Source organism: Botryllus schlosseri, chromosome 11 (genome assembly GCF_051294905.1).
Source record: "Botryllus schlosseri isolate E-star chromosome 11, Bs_hap1, whole genome shotgun sequence".
Taxonomy (NCBI): Eukaryota; Metazoa; Chordata; class Ascidiacea; order Stolidobranchia; family Styelidae; genus Botryllus; species Botryllus schlosseri.
The window spans coordinates 11,051,501-11,069,528 of NC_137246.1; the positions used below are offsets into that span (position 1 = coordinate 11,051,501).

An 18,028-nucleotide genomic window follows, 5' to 3' on the forward strand; every position below is an offset into this window, starting at 1 on the left:
CACAATAATACACCATACCGGGAGCTTTCAAAATACCAGTTGACGGGCTTCGATCGATTGTCGACACGTGATGATTTACTTCAGCCTGATTTAAACCAGAACCCTAAGTATGATGCAAATATGCTTGGAGGTATTGGCATAGCATGTGTTGAGGATATATTTACGACACATACGTGAACACAACTGACTGTCTGTAGCGAAATTTGTCGACTTCGAGCGATAGGGCGTGGCTGCCGAAACAATAGTTCCTTAGTATGATATTGTAAATATGCGTGGAGGTGTTGACATAACAAGTGTTGAGGATATGTTACGATACACGCGAACACAACTGATTGTCTGCAGCGAAATGAGTCGCCCTCGAACGGCAAGTGCGTGGTGAGCTCGTGATCGATATGTGCATGTTACAGACGGGCAAAGCATTAGTTCGCCAACAGATCGATTCAAGTTGTATATCATGTACAGCATACAAAATTAATATCCCGTGGTAAATTGAATATCATTTGCAGACACCGGGATGATTACGCTTGACCAACCGTGAAGCAGTAAAAAGAATCCATCATAAATACATTGTTTTGCTCGGGACTGTCTGTCCTTATGAATACGCTAGAACGAGGTATAGGTATGGAACAGCCACATTTGTTGCTTGCACCGATTACTAGGTACGTAATACCGGGGGTTAACATGTTGATGCGAGCAAAATTGAGAATCAGCTATTTGCTCAATTACTTATTGTATTTATAATGCTAATTTATTTAAGTTAATCTATGTCGGGTCGCCTAATACACATTTCTACTACGACATTCATTCTCATTCTCGATATGACTCGAAATGGTATACATATTTATAATCGTAACAGATCGTTTCTCGTTACTGTCTCGGTCGATAACAAAGCAAAAAAGGGTTCAAGTACAACAGTACACAAGACACAGACCACAAGCGTCACTTTACATAGCCGAACGTATGGACACCTAAAACACGCACCAGGATCTCATGGATCAGAAGAAACTATACTGACGTCACGACCGGTAATTATGACCCACCGTACACGAAATTGAATCAACCGCGGAACGACAAATCAACCAGCTTGACGCTCTATTGTTCCCGAGCCACGAAATTGGACCACGGAATGACAGGTCAGGGGCGGCAACTATGGTCAAGCTTCGTCGTACACGACCGAAGTCAGCACCGACAATTATTCCCATGCCCCACCGTACATGAAATCGAGTCAACCACGGGACGACAAGTCAGCCAGGGGGTTTGACGGGGAATTATTCCCAAGCCACGTCACGAAATTGGACCATAAAACGATAGGTCAGGACGATATGTCGTCAGGCAACTATTACCAAGCCTCGTCGCGTATGACCGGAGTCAGCTGTAATTTCATGTCCTTGACCAGAGGTCGAACGAGGTTGTTACGAGTCCAGTATGACACAGGCCGTGGACGTCGCTTTGCCCAGCCGAGCGTATCGTCGGCGTGCATACCATTGAAATTAAAAGCCGATAAAGTACAAGTAGAAGTACTCCAGTCTCATGTCTGAGTACAAAGGTCAATCGAGATTCTTTGTTCGTTTTCTCTCAGTCAATCCCCCTTTTTTAATTGCCGCACAGTCAGAAGGGAAATCCCCTCGAGTATTGCTGCAAAATTGATAATGAGCTAATTCTTACACTGTTTATTATCTTGATAATGTTTGTTTGTTCTTTATAAATCGCGAATGAGGGGATTCCGCCCATTTATATACTACTAATATTTGACTTAAGTTTACAGGATGGTAATCCTCATCTGGATTAACACAACATACAACGGAAAATAAGAGTGTGTGCTATATAGGCCTACTTGAGCGAGCAACGTCTAATAGGGTCGACTACATAAATATAGATTATGAAAGTAAAGACCTCAGTTATTGATAACCATATGAAACGTGTGGATAATGTAATCGTTTTAAAAAATCAGTAACACCCCAGTCAGTAAATATATGTAATGCAAATACATATAAACTGACTTGCAGCCTTGAAGCAAGTTGGAGAATATGAGCCTAGTCCGATCGAAACGTCGAAAGCCGATGGTAACGAGTCGTCAAAACAGCAGCCTGCCGATTCGCATGTCGCCTTCGACACCACGGAATTGATGGAATCTGAATTACAAAAATTCCATGACTCCTGCAATGATTGCAGCATACAGCAGTCTGGTGGAATTGGTTCAATGAGGTTGGCGATCACTGATATAGGCAGGGACGGCTCGTTGGGGGACAGAGATGGGTTCTGTGGCGTTGTATCACCCCAAAAGATCGACTCAGAACGACTCATGTATCATATACTATGTACTACTGATAGCCCAATATGCAAGCTGACGATGCCGCGCCACTTTCTTTGATACCTGCAGTGTAATGCGGACGGGAGCAGTGCTTATTATTATTTGTAGACGCAGGGCATTGAAAATTGTGAAAAGGCACCGAAATTCGCGGTTTTCTGTCGCAAATGCCTGGTAGCTTGTCGCAGTAGCACTTATAACTAGCTTTACTTATCTATTCTGCGAGATCCTTTCACAAAAACAAAAATAACGATTTAATCGCTTTATTCATCTTCCTCTCCAGAATTAGTGAGCAAATAGGCAACTTTTGACATGCCCCACTTCGATTGTTTGATTAGAGCCGAAATTGGAGGTTATCGGATGTATATCGACCGAGTAACAGATCAACTGCATGAGTGACACATGGCAGAAAAAGCTGCTCAATCGCATTAGTGTAATAGTTAAAGTTGGTTGGTACTGTACATTCCACGTTTTACTTGAATTACCGAGTTTTTATCACTAACACCAGTCCTAATATATAATCTAAAGTCTAACCACCAACCCCAACACTATCCTATCTCTTATTGTTAGTCACTCGAATGAACTGTCTCTCAGTCGATCATCTACCGAAGTGATCACACACCTGATTCAAAACACTTTACTTTATTTGATACCCGGCTGCATTTATCCTTGGAAAGCAATGGTGCTCCTGTGAAAATATTCGAGTACGGTCTGTTACGATACATTGAACTGAAAGTATGGAGAGATCAAATGAGCTTACTTTTTTTGTAGAAACACCAGGGTGTTTTAGCGAAAACATTCGCTATAGGAAGAGCGCTATCGAAGCAGCATTGAGGATTTTCCAGGCATGTCTGGCGGTCTATTCCTGCGACGCATTACATCAGCATTATAATGAATTTTATAACATCATATGTGATGCATCCTGCCATCGGGATTTGGAACCGATGAGAAAACGTCTATTTACGGAGCCAAATTGTCAAATTTGTTACTATAGTTGTAATGGGTCAGCGAGGATATATATAGATGTGGATATAGATATGCATACATTATCCAATTCTATTGAAATATAGATCGCACCCCCACACAAACTCACTACTCCAACTATTTACCCTTATGTATGACCGAAACTGGATTTGTTTGAATGTAAATAATTCGATATCTAACATCAATATATCATCATTTTTATGAGAACCTTGTGATGGGCGATATAAGCACTACAAATAGGGTTGCACGGGGCCTACGATAACTTATCGTAGGCCCCGGGTTGCATTTAAAACATATTGCGCCTTTTAAAAATGATTTTTTTTGTAAACGTAAAATTATGCCATAATTGTGTAAATACTTTTAAAAAAAGGAAGCATGAGTCTATGGACGATTTGCACCCAATAAAGTCGACGTTTATACGATGTGGAGTGGCTGGAACCGTCGATATCGTAGCTAAATAGCTTACAAGCAATTACAATGAGTATGCGCAGAATGTAGAGAAGGATATTATATCACATATAGCCACTACGTTGATGTGTCTGCCCTGAAGGTTTAGCAGTTATGATTTACCCCAGTTTACAAAATTACAAATGCGTAATCAATCATGGTGCAAATGCATGTTGCATGTTAAGAAGCACTTTTATAAACCAACTCTATAAGTAAGTAAAACAACATACCTGGCGCTCCACACTCTTCTCTTTCCGGGTAGGGAATATCGTAGCATTGACCTTATAATATGGTTAGTATAAATCAAAGAGTACACTACATGATTGTCCTGCATGAGAATTGGTATATATCTCACCATTGGAGATAAGTGTGTTCAGTTGGCCGTTTTGCTGTAGGGTCTAGCCTCGCCAAACCGATAGGAGCTAGTCTTTCGGAACGATTAGAAATGTTAAACATTTGAATCGGTGTTTTCAACACACTACTAATTTACGATACCAATGTTGTACAGTCGCTGGTCATTGAGGTTTAGAAGTTAACGCTGAACACAGAAAACAGTATACAGTAAATCGTGCATTCACTGCGGTTTCTCATGAGCAAATTTTTTGAAACCAGCGGCTCAATACTAATTTTCTTACCGTAACTTACAAGCCGAAAGCAAGCGGGCACTGTTAAATCTCCGAAATCTGGATCATAGCAGCAGCCTTGATCAATACAAGTTTGCTCCCCTCCGCTCGACAGCGCGATTGAATTCGATATGCACCCCACTTTATCCTCCCTTCGGACTAGTCGGCAAGAAGACCCGAAGCCACTCAAAGAGAGTTGGGAGATTACTGAAAATAGTAGTGACCGCATTGCAGGTATACATAAGATTCACCGTCACTGATTGATATCACTTACGCGGGGCTGGTTGGTGGCTACCAGGGTCTGGGTGCGGATTAAGGATTCCTGGTTCTTGTGTTGGTACTAGTAAACCTAAAATGTAGACGGAATTTGCATCAAGATTACGTGCGTGTTACCAGTAAAATGCTTATACGACCTTAAAACGGGATCTATACGACTTCTATTACAAGATTGACCAAATTGAAAAGCATCTCATAATGATTTAACGGTTAACTCCGCCATATTACAATGCACTCACAGGCCACCCAATATACAACGTACCACCATGGGGTTAAGGGATCACAGATCGGAAACAACTGTTCTGGATATACGATGAAAAAGGCTGAATAAGGTCTACCTCCGGGTAATCTCGGAACAAAAGGAAATGTAGTTGGACCATGAGGCTCCCACTGGAATCCAGGTCTGAGATGTGACGGTCCGAGTGGCTGAAGGAAAAGATTATGCAATGACGTAATTCTCAATAATTATTAATATTATAAAGAGTAAATATTCAACAATATTGCAATGTTATATCTGAGAGTCACGATTTCTTTTGTGGTATTCATGGTGTTTGTCGACTACTATATTCATATACACCATACACCGCCGATATTCTTCATTTGTATTCCGTAACTGCCGACTTATAGCACGGCACACTTCTAAGCGGAAGAGGTGGCGAGGAGGAGCCTATAGATAAACCTCTAACACTTATGTATAGGGATTCCACAGCCGACCTCGGTTGGACTCGAACTCTCAACCCATTAGTGTTGCATCCGCGGATTATACCACTGCGCTATCTCGCCACATTCACGATTTTAAGTCACTTGATATTAATTGCGTCGCTGACCATAAAATGACTTGACTTGAAATGGTCTCTAGACGTATGACGAATGCGAAATGACTCGTCACTGGGAATCAAGTGTTCAAGCCAATGCTCATTTAAATGTCATCAAATATTTTACTCTGCAAAGCATTCTCCACCCATCAGCGGAGCTGAGAAGTGATCACGTCATCAAATCTAATCCTTTATTACTAATCCTTTATTCTCTTGACAGAACAGGTTCGGCATGCCCGTACCTGCCGTCATAACGTCCTTGATAACATAATATCATTGCAACTAGGCATAAATATATTCAATATAAGTGTCTGTGTGAACTAGCTGACGCAGTTGAAATCAGTGTTCTACACTTGCCTAAATCCCATCTCCAGCTATATACTAGATTGCAAATAGGATTTTTCGGAATCAATTTGATAGGTGATAGTTTTGAAATAATAAAATACAGTGCTTGTTGTTTCGGTAGTCGATCGCTGAACTCGCATTCACACGGAACCTGCAGGTTAGGCGTAACAACGGCCGCAAACGCATATGATCGATGATAAAATATTTCCTGATTTGATCAAAAACAAAAGTTTGTCACCTATGGGTCAATTCGATCACATTTAATAACAAATTTTTCCTACGTGCGCAAACATCATCACCACATTATGTGTAGGGTGTAGGGTCGTCTTTAAAACAAACGTTGTTTAAAATCAGTTTGTTTAAAACATGTTTTAAAGAGTGTTTTAAACAAATGCCTTTTCAAAATTGTATTTTTTAAAACGTTGCATAATCATGCCATAATTGTGTAAATACTTTCGAAAAACATGTAGTATGAGCCTACGGTCGATTTGCACCCAATATCGTCGACCTATGCTATATGGAATGGCTGGAACCCTCGAAATCGTCGTCGGTTCAACCGACCGTAAAAATGGTGCATAACGTTGTAATCCTTGTTAAAGAGATATTTGGTCTGTTTATGACAGTGGTCGGAAGCAGAGTTGGATCAATTACATTATTTCAGTTCAATTACAATTACAATTACTTTCATGCATGTTTCAATTACATTACAATTACAATTACTCCATGCTAAAAATATCAAATTACAATTACAATTACAATTACTCCTTGCATGCTTCAATTACATTACAATTACAATTACAATTGCTGCTGTTGAACATGTAATTGAATAATCATAAATTCAACCGTGCTCCTTGACAACCGTAGCGTCGTATTTAACAACAATTCAAGTCTAGTTCAGATTGTGTAGTAATAAATGCGTTTATGGGCGTACATAGTATGCTATGTAAGATGTCATTGTGACGTAAGACGTAATATAAGCGTGTTTTGTATGCTCGATAATTATGGCTCACGTAATTGGAAATGTAAAATGTTATTTACCTAATTTCCTATGGGTTAGGATTAAGAATAGGGTGCAGTATGTCGTTGAAAAAATATTATAATATATGCACGCGCGTGTTGGATTTGCGTATATAGTATATAATTAAAGAAATAATATTATTTTTATCGAGGGACGTAGGAATTAGGATGAGGAGTAAAAACAAAACCGTGCTTTGTCAGATAAACGTTATATAATATCCAGTGGTCTGGTTAGTTAGCCAGACGAAGTAACGATGCAGCATCGTGATCTGAAATCGTATTGTAGATTGCCAACCCACGGATAGATGCGCAAGATGTCAGTCACGGATGAATGCACCGACAAACGTACTGCAGAGCCGGTTAAAAGCAGCAAACTTTGTAGTCCTAGAGCTGGCGATCCATGCGTCCAAATTTGATGCATCTGGTCTTTATCGTAAGCTATTGATGTACTAATTCCGAAAATACAAAATAAAATCTCGTGAGGGCAATGTATCTGCTCCAAAATAGCCGTTTAAGGCCGACTGTTCTGAAAAGTTAGAGCGCTGCAGCAGCATGACCACAACAATTACCAATTACGCCCAGCGATTGTTCAGAACAATGCTGATTCCCAGACTTTCACGACTATTTTAGGATGGTACCATTGCCTGGAAATATACTTTTATTGCGGAATCAGTGCGACACTAGCTTTCGATTAGGACCATACATATCAAATTTCGACGCTTGGATCGCCAGCTATGGGACTATCAATTCTGCTGCTTTTAGCCGGCTCAGCAGTTCGCTTCTCGGCGTATTCAATCGTGAGTCACGTGTTGCGAATCCATCCGTTGGTTAGTAATCTAAAAATTGTATACAATGGCAGCCGAGGCCAGCATAGCGGTAAAAAAAAACTTCGCCCGCAAGGGCGCAGTCAAGGGCTTCCGCGAATGGATCCACCAAATTCCTTGTCGACATTTAAAGAGAATGCATTATAAGTCAAACATTTTATGTTGTGCTTGTCAGGTCTCAATAGCAATTTAATGTAATTGAAATTGTAATTTTCGGTCTATAAATGTCGCTTACATTGAATTATATCCGTAACGTAATTAGTATGGAGTATATTTGTGAACAGCATTCGCAGCCACTATACTGTACCAATGTATATACGTAATTCGTCATTCATGTCGTCTTACTGTAGTTTAGGAGGGTATGGCACTAGGTTTGACAAGCTTGACGCGGTCTATAGAGTAAAGTCCATATATACAATACACATTCGCGTATGCAAATAAACTATGCAAATAAACTAAAAAGTCTGAAATGGAAAATGACCTGATTTGAATCATGGAAATTTTTATAGTGAAAGGATATGACTTTCTACTCGGAGATATAGTGAACATATCGCTGCACTGCTTTCACGATAATGAATTCTGGTTTTTAAGATTTCAAAAAGCACTATGCGTTTTTATGCAGTGAGCTCACCGCAACCGTAGGATATTTGTCGATAAAAATGTCGTCATCCGTTTCTGCAGTTTCAAGCCAGTTAGTGAAGCGCCCCGGAAGGCTTGTGGAAGGAAGCCCTATGAAAAATACATAGGATGCATGGTTTGATACAGTCATTTCCCCCACTGCTTATTGGGACTTACACGGAATGAAATCGTCCATACTAGATAAACTGTCCTCGCCGCCTAGCACCATTTCGGTAATGTACTTTTCGTCAATAATGCTTTGAGCAAGGTACGCTCCTGCATGAGAAGATCAGAACAGTGGTACACGCGTTTGGCGTACATGTAAATTATATTCCTTACCAATCGTTCCTAGAATGTTTTCGTAGCAGATACCCTGTTGGCCAACCGATTCTGGTTCCCTGAAGCAGCAGTCAGCATCAATACAGTCCTTTGCAGTCGGGTAATATCGATTTTTCAGCTTTTCACACGCAATTTGTACATTCGGAGAATGAGCGGCGCAGATAAACACTATATATAAACTTCAAATGTTGATGTACGACATGGAATAGAGATTTATGGATTGCATTCTATCACTTTCCGTGTCAAATCAGGCCCGATAAAATTGTAATCTTGATCATATCCGCATCCTGCTCTTGTTCGAAATCCTCCATAAAATTGGCTTTGGTACGCAAAATATCACCAATTGTAAATATCCTATTTACAAACTGATGATGGCTAGCCATAATATATTTCGGATATGTTATATTTATAATTATATCGTTCGAGCGATAAATAAAGATATTGGAATAAATATTTGCGGAAGCTTATCATGTCACTCGCCTCTCCTCTCTGCAGCTACTTTGTAACGTTTTCAGATGTTTAATCCTTGCGTATATGATAAATTTGTCAGATATCTAACTAAAAAGATATTTGCAACCAATGATCTCTCTAAGCTGGGCGCGTGCGCGGCCGCGCACCGCTGACAAAGTCTACGTGCTCAAAAAAAAATATCACTATATCTTTCGCAGGCGGAACTGATGATCATCAGACCAAACTGACGACCATTTTCGATGTACAAATGTAGAATATGTAGTAAAATGCGATGAAAAAACTCGACTCCGACGCAGCAAAAGTCAATGTTTCGGAAAAGATCGTTGAATTTGGGAGTCTAGTTATAGTGATGACCTTTTTTTAGTCAACACATTGTCCTCTGTTTCGGATCTCAAAATGTTACGTACTGTTGTCCAAGGGACCGTGCAGTGACTTCGTGAGTGCGCTCAGAATCGTGAAAAATTAGAGGGAACATTGATTGCAACTCATGTATATAAAAGGATGGTAAAATAAATATCGGGCAAAATAGCTGCGTCTTCCGTGAATCTGTCATAGATCGTCACCATCGCATTAATTCCACCTACATTTTGCCGGAACTCCAAAAAGTTCTACGAACGGTTTTCCGTCGGTGTTCAACCCGGGTAGAATAGCTCCTTTGGCCAAAGCAAGAATTAGCGAGGGACTAATTTTTCCTGGATAATTCTGCTGCGTCCGAACCAGATGAGAGAAAAGTCCCGCGTTTTGAGGATATAGTGCACGCTGTGCTGTAAGAGGTGTAAAATTGTAAAACTGAACCGATTTCTTCAAAATATGATTATGTAAATTCCTATAGAAGGCGAGTAATCAGTTGCGTAAAGAGTTCGCTATATTCGTGGAAATCGTGGTGTAGGCTACAGGTCCACATTCCATTTGCATGACCAGTACGAATAACATGCGACTTACATGATGTCAAGGTGCGTGTATACTAATCCTCATATCAGTCTATGGCATGAACCATCTGACACATAAGTAAATTTATTATGACAAGTTGTTGTTTTATATTCATCGTGTTTCAACTATAATCGTTATTTACACCAGCGCGATTTTCCTTATTGTGATTCCTGATCTGCTGACTTCTAGCATGGGGCATTTTCGTTCTTGGATTATTGTAAGACACCAATTACGCGGATCGCGTGATGAGGAGTCTAATTAGTCTATAAACCTCCAAAATTCGGTATGAATTCAATGAGTCAATCAGTCAAACCGAATACAAAAATTAAAAATTCAGTCAATCTTGGTCGGACTCGAACTCGCAACATATTCGTGTTGCAGCTTTGTAAGTCATACCATGCAAAACTATAACACAATGGAGGATAAACAAGTGTAATTTCACCGTAGTCATCTTCCCGCGAGTAATCATTAGCTTATTTAGTAGGAAAAATGATCTCCGGCCCCTGCCAGATCTGGGATTCACGACACTGCGACGCGGTGTTACCAATATAGTGCCACAATTCAAAACATAAGCCTAGTTTTGAGGATGCGAAGGGTACAGTGTTTTACAGTGTACAGGACAGTACTACGGCACCAATGGAAGCGAGTCTTGAGTTCCAGCTCGGGCAAGTTTTTATGTGTCGGATATGTTTATATGAGCCGACCTTGCTGCGGACAAAAGTCCATATGGGCAAAAGCGAGATGAATCACCAGAAAAAAGACAGACATTGACGCAAGGAAGCTAGATACAACGATGGTGAAACATTGCGTGAAGTGGAGTTGACCAACACGTGTACAAGTAAAAATACCTATGAGCATCACAGTATGATACAAATGACCTTAATGTAAGCAATAAGGGCCAATACTGTGCGTGCCATAAGAGGAATGAAAGGCCTAAAATACATTAGGCCTACCCCGATTAATCGCTTAGATATTCTCGCATACCCCAAATTACCCCCACCATGACACACAAAAATAAACGATTAAGCCGGTTATAGATAAAGAAAATCGCAGTTGAAAGTAAAACATTTTTGTTTGGCTCGATCAACACGCCACCGAACCAGTGGCGAGCCGTTGAAATCAGTGTGAGTTGTTTAGACTAAACTCTTCAACCATTTGGTAATCGAAGTCGCATCAACCAATTTTTAGTTCCTGGAGTCGCTGAATCGATTTCTTCTTGGGTCAGTTGGTCAGCATGACTTCCGCGCGAGGAACCCAATATTCACATACGTATTCTGTATCGTAACGCCGACAAATAAGCCCACTGGACTGCATTCGCGATATTTCCGGCGAGCAGCTCTTGGTAGAATTGTCGAAGGAATTTGTCGCCTGAGATTAGTTGGACCTGTGAATTGATATTAGCAGGCTACTGTTTGTAGCACGAACCTGCAGGTATCAATCTCTCGGCATAATATCGAACCAATTGCGACGAGTTTAGAGGAGAGCCATTGAGAACATCCGACAATATGCCGTACGGTATATCAGGGTTTATGTCCCTTGCTGTAAAACATCAGAAAATTCATTTGGTAACGTTATCAGAGTGGAATAAGTGATCATGATCAATTTCATAGAATCAACGGAAGGATATCCAGTCCTTTGTTCACTGTGGGGGAATGCAAAATGAAAATTGTATTCACCCTTAGTTCGTGGAACATCGTGTTTGCATTATCGAGATTTTTTGATTGCGCACAGATTTCACGAACGTATCGGTGAATATAATTTAGGTAGCGGGTTGCGTGGTTCCGTTCACACCGCATTGTCGCCAATATGAGGTATTTCATCACATGCCCATCATAGCGTTTGAAACTACCATTTTGCAATCTAGCATTTACCTATCGTATCGTAATTTAGCAGCCCATGGCGATGTCCTAATCTGGAAAAGTGGAATGTTTCTTAGCTTTCGACCTGTTTTAGCAGACAACTGTTGAAACTTTCTGGACAAAACACATGAAAGATATTTTCCGCATTTTTGAAGTTGTTTATATATTTCTCTTTCAATTCCCAGTATCATATTTTGAGTTCTAAATAGTTCCAGTGATTTTGTCTGGAGAACATAGGTAGGTACATGTTGAAGTATAAAAGCAAGTGTAGTAATGCCTTTATTTTCCGATGATAAAGCTACACTATATGGCATTTTTAGGATCAGCCATAGTTTTTAGAAACGTTTACTAATCGCGCAAAGTGTTAACACCGTATCCGACATAACTTCTCCGTGTGGCTCTTCGACCAAACTACGGGCCTTATAGCCTAATATAGGGGGACGCCATACTATGATATTTTCTAAATTGGGGTGTTCGAGTAAACAGAGGATTAGTATCGCATTCCCATATCAATGATATCATTTTCATCCCATGATGCGGACGAATGCTTATGCTGTCGGAAATTGATACCTAATGGGACGCATCAATATAAATCAAGCTATGCACCTTTCCCTTAACTCAATTTGAAGCTTTTGACAGTCCATGGACGAATACGATCGTTTTCCCAACTACTTACTTGCCCAAGTAGGTTTAAACTCAGTCGATTCTACTTCTACTTCAAGTAGTTTCAGGCTGCTTTTAAAAGGGCTACAGCTACTCGTACTTGAGTAGATTGTTTCGTCGCTACTTCTACTTCTAGTTGAGTAGCTTTCTTGACTACTATGAGCACCTCTACTAATAGTAGGTGATTTGATTGTTGTGACACTTTTCTATGTAGGCCTATTACGTTTGGCTTGTCATCCCAATCCCGTCTCTTGTTATCCCGTCTCTTTGCAATCAAAACTGTGTGAATTAGGTTTTGTTAGGCTGTTGGATGTGAGTGTGAGTCATTAGGAGCTCAGTATTGACCTGGAAGAGTATGAGATTGCTGGAGCATTGCACTTCGCCGTTTTGGAATATGTGGTTTGCTAAGGAATTAACTTTTTTACACATTTACATAATATCATTCCCTGTGTGCTGATATTGGAACTATAGGGTTTTTTGATCTATATATATTTGAGAACTCGGAAATAAATTTGTGAAACATGTTACACGTCTGCAGTGTATACTGTATCGAAAACCTTAAATAATAATCAGATTTGCGATATAACATAATATGACTGTCACTGTCAACTATACGTCGACCATAGAATATTCAACGAGTAATCATGGACAGTTCAACAAAGAAGAATCAGAATTAAAATAATGTATCATCGAACGGCAAATAAGGTGACTGGAAATTTCATCATTCGGATCTATGTTATTTTGAGATTTCGACCACCTATAGGCTATGTTCATGCTCACCGATGTAGATCACTAAAATGAAACGCATTCACACAGACACCAACAGCAGCTCACCTGACAGCAAGTACAAAAGGTGCTTGAGAACAACGTCGAGTCTTCTGTCAAACATCAGTTCGAACAATTCCGAACTTATGCCTATTGTAAAAATCAAAATATGTTAGCAAGTGGTTGCGTAATTAAACTTTCTTACCTGACGCTGTCGCAAAACTCGAAAACAACACCTTAACAGGGTCTGCACCTGCCAGGATCTTGGACAATGTCGGTGAAAGATTTAATTGAGTTCCTGAAGGATGAATCAAGAATATATTAAACTTGATTGACCTGATTTTGGTCCCATTGCACATGGCACATGCGTAGTAGGCTGAATGGACAGTACTTGGACACGAACAAAATATTGTCGTTGACGAAAATACTCTACCAAAATGGTTCTTAACCTTGGCTCCAGCGCCCCCAGGGGATAATTTGGATATTAAAGGGGGAGGAAACGCTCAAAGGGCGCTGAAGAAAAAGGGCGTCGAAGTAGGCCTATATGGTGTAGTAGTTCTTCCAGGGACATATGCCTCTATCTATAGTATAAAAATTAGTTCCAGATATCCTTCCATTCTCGTTGCCAATTTGCATCCGATAAAATTTACCAAATCTTGTTTGTTTCCATACATGCAGTGTTAGTTATTATAATTCGTATAAAATTAAAGTTACGTGCATCATGCGCCTACTTTAGGTCGCAAATTCTCTCGAGAACACGTCTGTCACGCTAGATATTTTTATGACAAATTGTTTCGAACTAAATATCGTATCTCGCAATCGCAGGAGGACTCAATTTGTCGAAATGAGAGAAAGAGTCACGGTACTACTCAGAGTAAGATTGAGGCTTTTTGCCCATAATGATACGCCTGTAGTATCATTGGATTGAAAGTTACAAATGTAATCGTCATTATATCTATTCATCGTACTACTTTGAGTGATTCGTCTGTTAGTGCTGTGATCCACCAACTCCTACAAATCGGTTAATACGGAAACAAAAATAAAGAATATCGGCCTGATGTAAAATGACCAATGCAGTCGAAACGCCATTAATATCTAACAAATAACAAACAAACAAACAATATCCTGAACTCCCGATCGGCTGCAACCATGGAGTCATTAATTCCATCAATTTTCCAGCCATGCTGACTCTCAAACAAATTAATAAAACGATAATGTTTATCGTACTTCTCGCGATTAAATCAAGTTTATCTTAATTATGTGTGAGCAATATCAGGTCGCAAGGCCGGGTCTTTTTCAATTCGTCCAACTCTGCTTTCTGTTGGGTTGGGGCATGGTTCATCAATGATCATGGTTGATAAGGCCCGTTGCGCCATATGAGTTCGCAAATTGGTCCACATCCTTTTTTGAGTTTGTGATACCTGGTACACACTGCACACTGTACGACGTTACACGTCTTCAATACCCACCGGCTATTCTTCGCAGCAATGCAGCGGTATCTAGTTGCCCGCTTCGGAATGCCATAAGCCACTCTGCACCAGGTGTCGCTGAAGATTAAGGAGAACAATTCAAGCTACGACCCGAAAACAAAGTGTATATTAGGGCTGTTCAAAAATAACTTTTTTCCCGATTCAAGCCGGTCACCTCTTAAATCGACATGTTGCAGTAGAAAACCTTGCTCACCAAATTTCACTCGATTCCAACCAGTAAAGGCCTCCGCAGATCCAATTAAAATTTTTAATTTATTATGGAAAATTTAAAAAAAAATTCCAAATTTTTCTGCCAACCCCATGAAATTGTTGAGCTGTCTTCAAAGACGTTGCAAAACAAATTTGAGTCAATTCCGACCAGTAGAAGCGGAGTTATGTGAGTTTTTCGATGATATTTCTCGGATTATCCTTGGTCGGTCGATAATCCGCGATTTATCAACGAAAAACTCACATAACTCCGCTTCTACTGGTCGGAATTGACTCAAATTTGTTTTGCAACGTCTTTGAAGACAGCTCAACAATTCCATGGGGTTGGCAGAAAAATTTGGAAATTTTTTTTTAATTTTCCATAATAAATTAAAAATTTTAATTGGATCTGCGGAGGCCTTTACTGGTTGGAATCGAGTGAAATTTGGTGAGCAAGGTTTTCTACTGCAACCTGACGATTTAAGAGGTGACCGGCTTGAATCGGGAAAAAAAAGTTATTTTTGAACAGCCCTAGTGTATATATATATGCCCATTGTCTAATGCCCGTACACGCGTCTTACCATCGACATAAAGTCCTAGAATTACTTCCGGAGGTACGCCTCCTAATCGCAGCAGCGTGAGTGCTTTCTCATCTATGAATCTGTTGGTACTTGCTGTAAAATTTCAAAATATCAAAATACTGCTGGTGATAAATTCACGCAAGAATACCTGTGTAACACCAAGCTGTTTCACCGCCCTTTTTCGAATCGTCGTAACAGCAACCGCTACAATAACATTATCAATATGATTTCGCGAGGCATAATATCAAAATACAGAGATAGCTACATGTGATTTCACTAAATCAGCTCTTAATTAACTGCCTCGTAAAGTTCCTAATTTACAGTTAAATCAGGCGTTAGCTATGAGTCCACTTTCACCAACTTACTGCACACAAATGGAAATCACGGCTAAAGGAACATATTAGAGCCATGCTTTGTTTCAGATTTCATATTATAATCGCCGGGCTCGGAAGCGTATTTAAACCACTGGCATATCTCAAGTTGAAGAGAATAATATTGTGTTATCTTTCATATGATCTATTTTTGTTGTTGGACATGGAAGAAAATATCAGTGAATCTGCATTCTTTTCGAATGCTCACAGCAAAGCTAATCTCGTTTCAATAGCACGTTGACGGCTAGAAAGTTGAGGGGACGTTCAATAAGACACAGTGACTCTCAAACGGTAATGCGTGGAGAAAAAAAAGCGGTAACCGAATCGTTTTCATTACTTGACAATGTAAATGCAATTCACAGAATATACATCGTAAAAGAAGGAGTTAAAGATATTGCATTAGACACCGATCCAGACTGTGAGACTATGATGATGGCAATCCGAGAAAAACCTAACTTCTCAAGTATGTACTTCTACGTTAAATTAGGCTTACCATATTTTGGAAATCTAAAAAGAGGACACTTTTTCAGAAATTTGAGGCTTGCAAAACCGGAGAAGAATTCTCAAAAACCGTGTGATCGGATGACTAAAAAAAAGGTCATATTCTTCGCCCAGAGCTCAAAATACCGTTTTTCTTTCCGCATTGCTAGATGGATGACTAAAAAAAAAGGTCATTTCCGCCCAGAGCTACAACCGCTGGAGCGTCACTTCTGTGCTAATTTACGGCATATCACTCGCAATTTGCTCTAAATCTGACCTAAATTTTCAAAAAAGAGGACAAAATCTCAAAAAAGAGGACAAAAGGGCGTCCTCCGAGGACACTTTCAAAAAGTCAAAAAAGAGGACAAATCCTCTTAAAAGAGGACGTATGGTAACCCTACGTTAAATTAAAGTGATCGGCCCTACATCATAAGGTTCAGAAAAATACTAGGTACCACCAAACAAGCGTAAACCAACCGTGACCTCACCGATGCAGTAACGCGGTAACGCTGCCGAAATATGAACCCCGATTTGGGGACGTTGAGCATAGCTGACCTGAGCGGACTACCAAGCCAATCGATAAATGTATACCCAGACGCTCAGATGCTAGGAAGGTATTTTTATCATTAGCCTAGTCCAGCGGTATGGGATTGGGAAGAACCAACGCAACCCATGTATTCGATTACCTCAACTCTTCGATATCACTAGCCTGCCATCGTGAGTTTTGCTGACATATAAAGGGATAGAGCTTACCTTCCCCAGCAATAATCCTCAGGAATCCCGTTGTATCCACATGGTTTTCTTTCCGATATTGCTATTGAACACCGTCTTGGCTGAGCTTCCGAAAATAATACTAGTAGATCTGATGAAACCACAATCAGCAAAGCTGCCGCCCTCATTGGATGTGTTTACTAAAGTGCACTGGGCAAAATTTCAGAAAAACAGAAGGACATATTAGTTGTATAGGCCTTAATTCGCTTTGTCCACACTAAAAGCATTCGAGCAGTGCTAATAGATGAATAGGTCATTTACATAAAGCGCAATGTCTTTAAAGCAGATATCGGTTTAAGTCTAAAAATTACACTTTGATTCGATTTAATTTAATAATTTCAAAACAACACCAGATCGGGATACAATATAAAGATGGAAATGTGTCAAAACGAGCCAACACCAATGAAAGCCATAGAAGCCAAATTGACAAAAAATATTAGTACAAAATTTAATTGCATTTCTGTAGCAGGACATTGAACACAAGACGCAATGTTTGTATTTGTGTTATGCATGTGAGCATTCATTTAGCAGTTCAGAGATTCACGATTACAAACGAACAAAAACTTTGGTCATTCAGAAATCATTTCAAAAACAACAATAAAATTTTGTAGTAATATCATCATAACCGGCCGAAAACGATCGCACTTCAAAAACACATTGCGCATTGCATCAATACCGCATGATGTACGGAAATTAACCGCAGCCGAATCCATCTATTAATCGAATCATTATATTTGTATTTATACTGCGATATTTATGTGATTCGTGTATAGCTCGTGGCGTATAAATGTTACGTATGCCTATTCTGGATATGGCACATGTTATTGCGTCGTAGTTGACGGTAAGCTAACATATACGTTCGGAA

The 18,028-nt window shown here is 39.9% G+C and overlaps 1 protein-coding gene across 1 annotated transcript in view; it reads right to left on the bottom strand.

Annotated features, from left to right (window-relative positions):
- LOC145450706 (uncharacterized) overlaps positions 1-17,722 on the bottom strand; it is a 36,693-nt gene extending 18,971 nt beyond the window's left edge. Inside the window, exons 1-19 of the mRNA XM_080329206.1 lie at positions 17,146-17,722; positions 15,690-15,745; positions 15,542-15,634; positions 14,754-14,831; positions 13,490-13,582; positions 13,354-13,434; positions 11,423-11,536; positions 11,267-11,365; positions 9,652-9,831; positions 8,597-8,764; positions 8,435-8,533; positions 8,271-8,368; positions 4,977-5,064; positions 4,637-4,711; positions 4,375-4,569; positions 3,970-4,020; positions 3,069-3,173; positions 2,931-2,996; positions 2,001-2,132 (exon numbers count right to left, since the gene is read on the bottom strand). Coding sequence (XP_080185332.1) covers positions 2,001-2,132; positions 2,931-2,996; positions 3,069-3,173; positions 3,970-4,020; positions 4,375-4,569; positions 4,637-4,711; positions 4,977-5,064; positions 8,271-8,368; positions 8,435-8,533; positions 8,597-8,764; positions 9,652-9,831; positions 11,267-11,365; positions 11,423-11,536; positions 13,354-13,434; positions 13,490-13,582; positions 14,754-14,831; positions 15,542-15,634; positions 15,690-15,745; positions 17,146-17,291 — 2,017 coding nt within the window. The 5' untranslated portion in view covers positions 17,292-17,722. The remainder of the gene's footprint in view (positions 1-2,000; positions 2,133-2,930; positions 2,997-3,068; positions 3,174-3,969; positions 4,021-4,374; positions 4,570-4,636; positions 4,712-4,976; positions 5,065-8,270; positions 8,369-8,434; positions 8,534-8,596; positions 8,765-9,651; positions 9,832-11,266; positions 11,366-11,422; positions 11,537-13,353; positions 13,435-13,489; positions 13,583-14,753; positions 14,832-15,541; positions 15,635-15,689; positions 15,746-17,145) is intronic.
- Between the last annotated feature and the right edge of the window lie 306 nt (positions 17,723-18,028).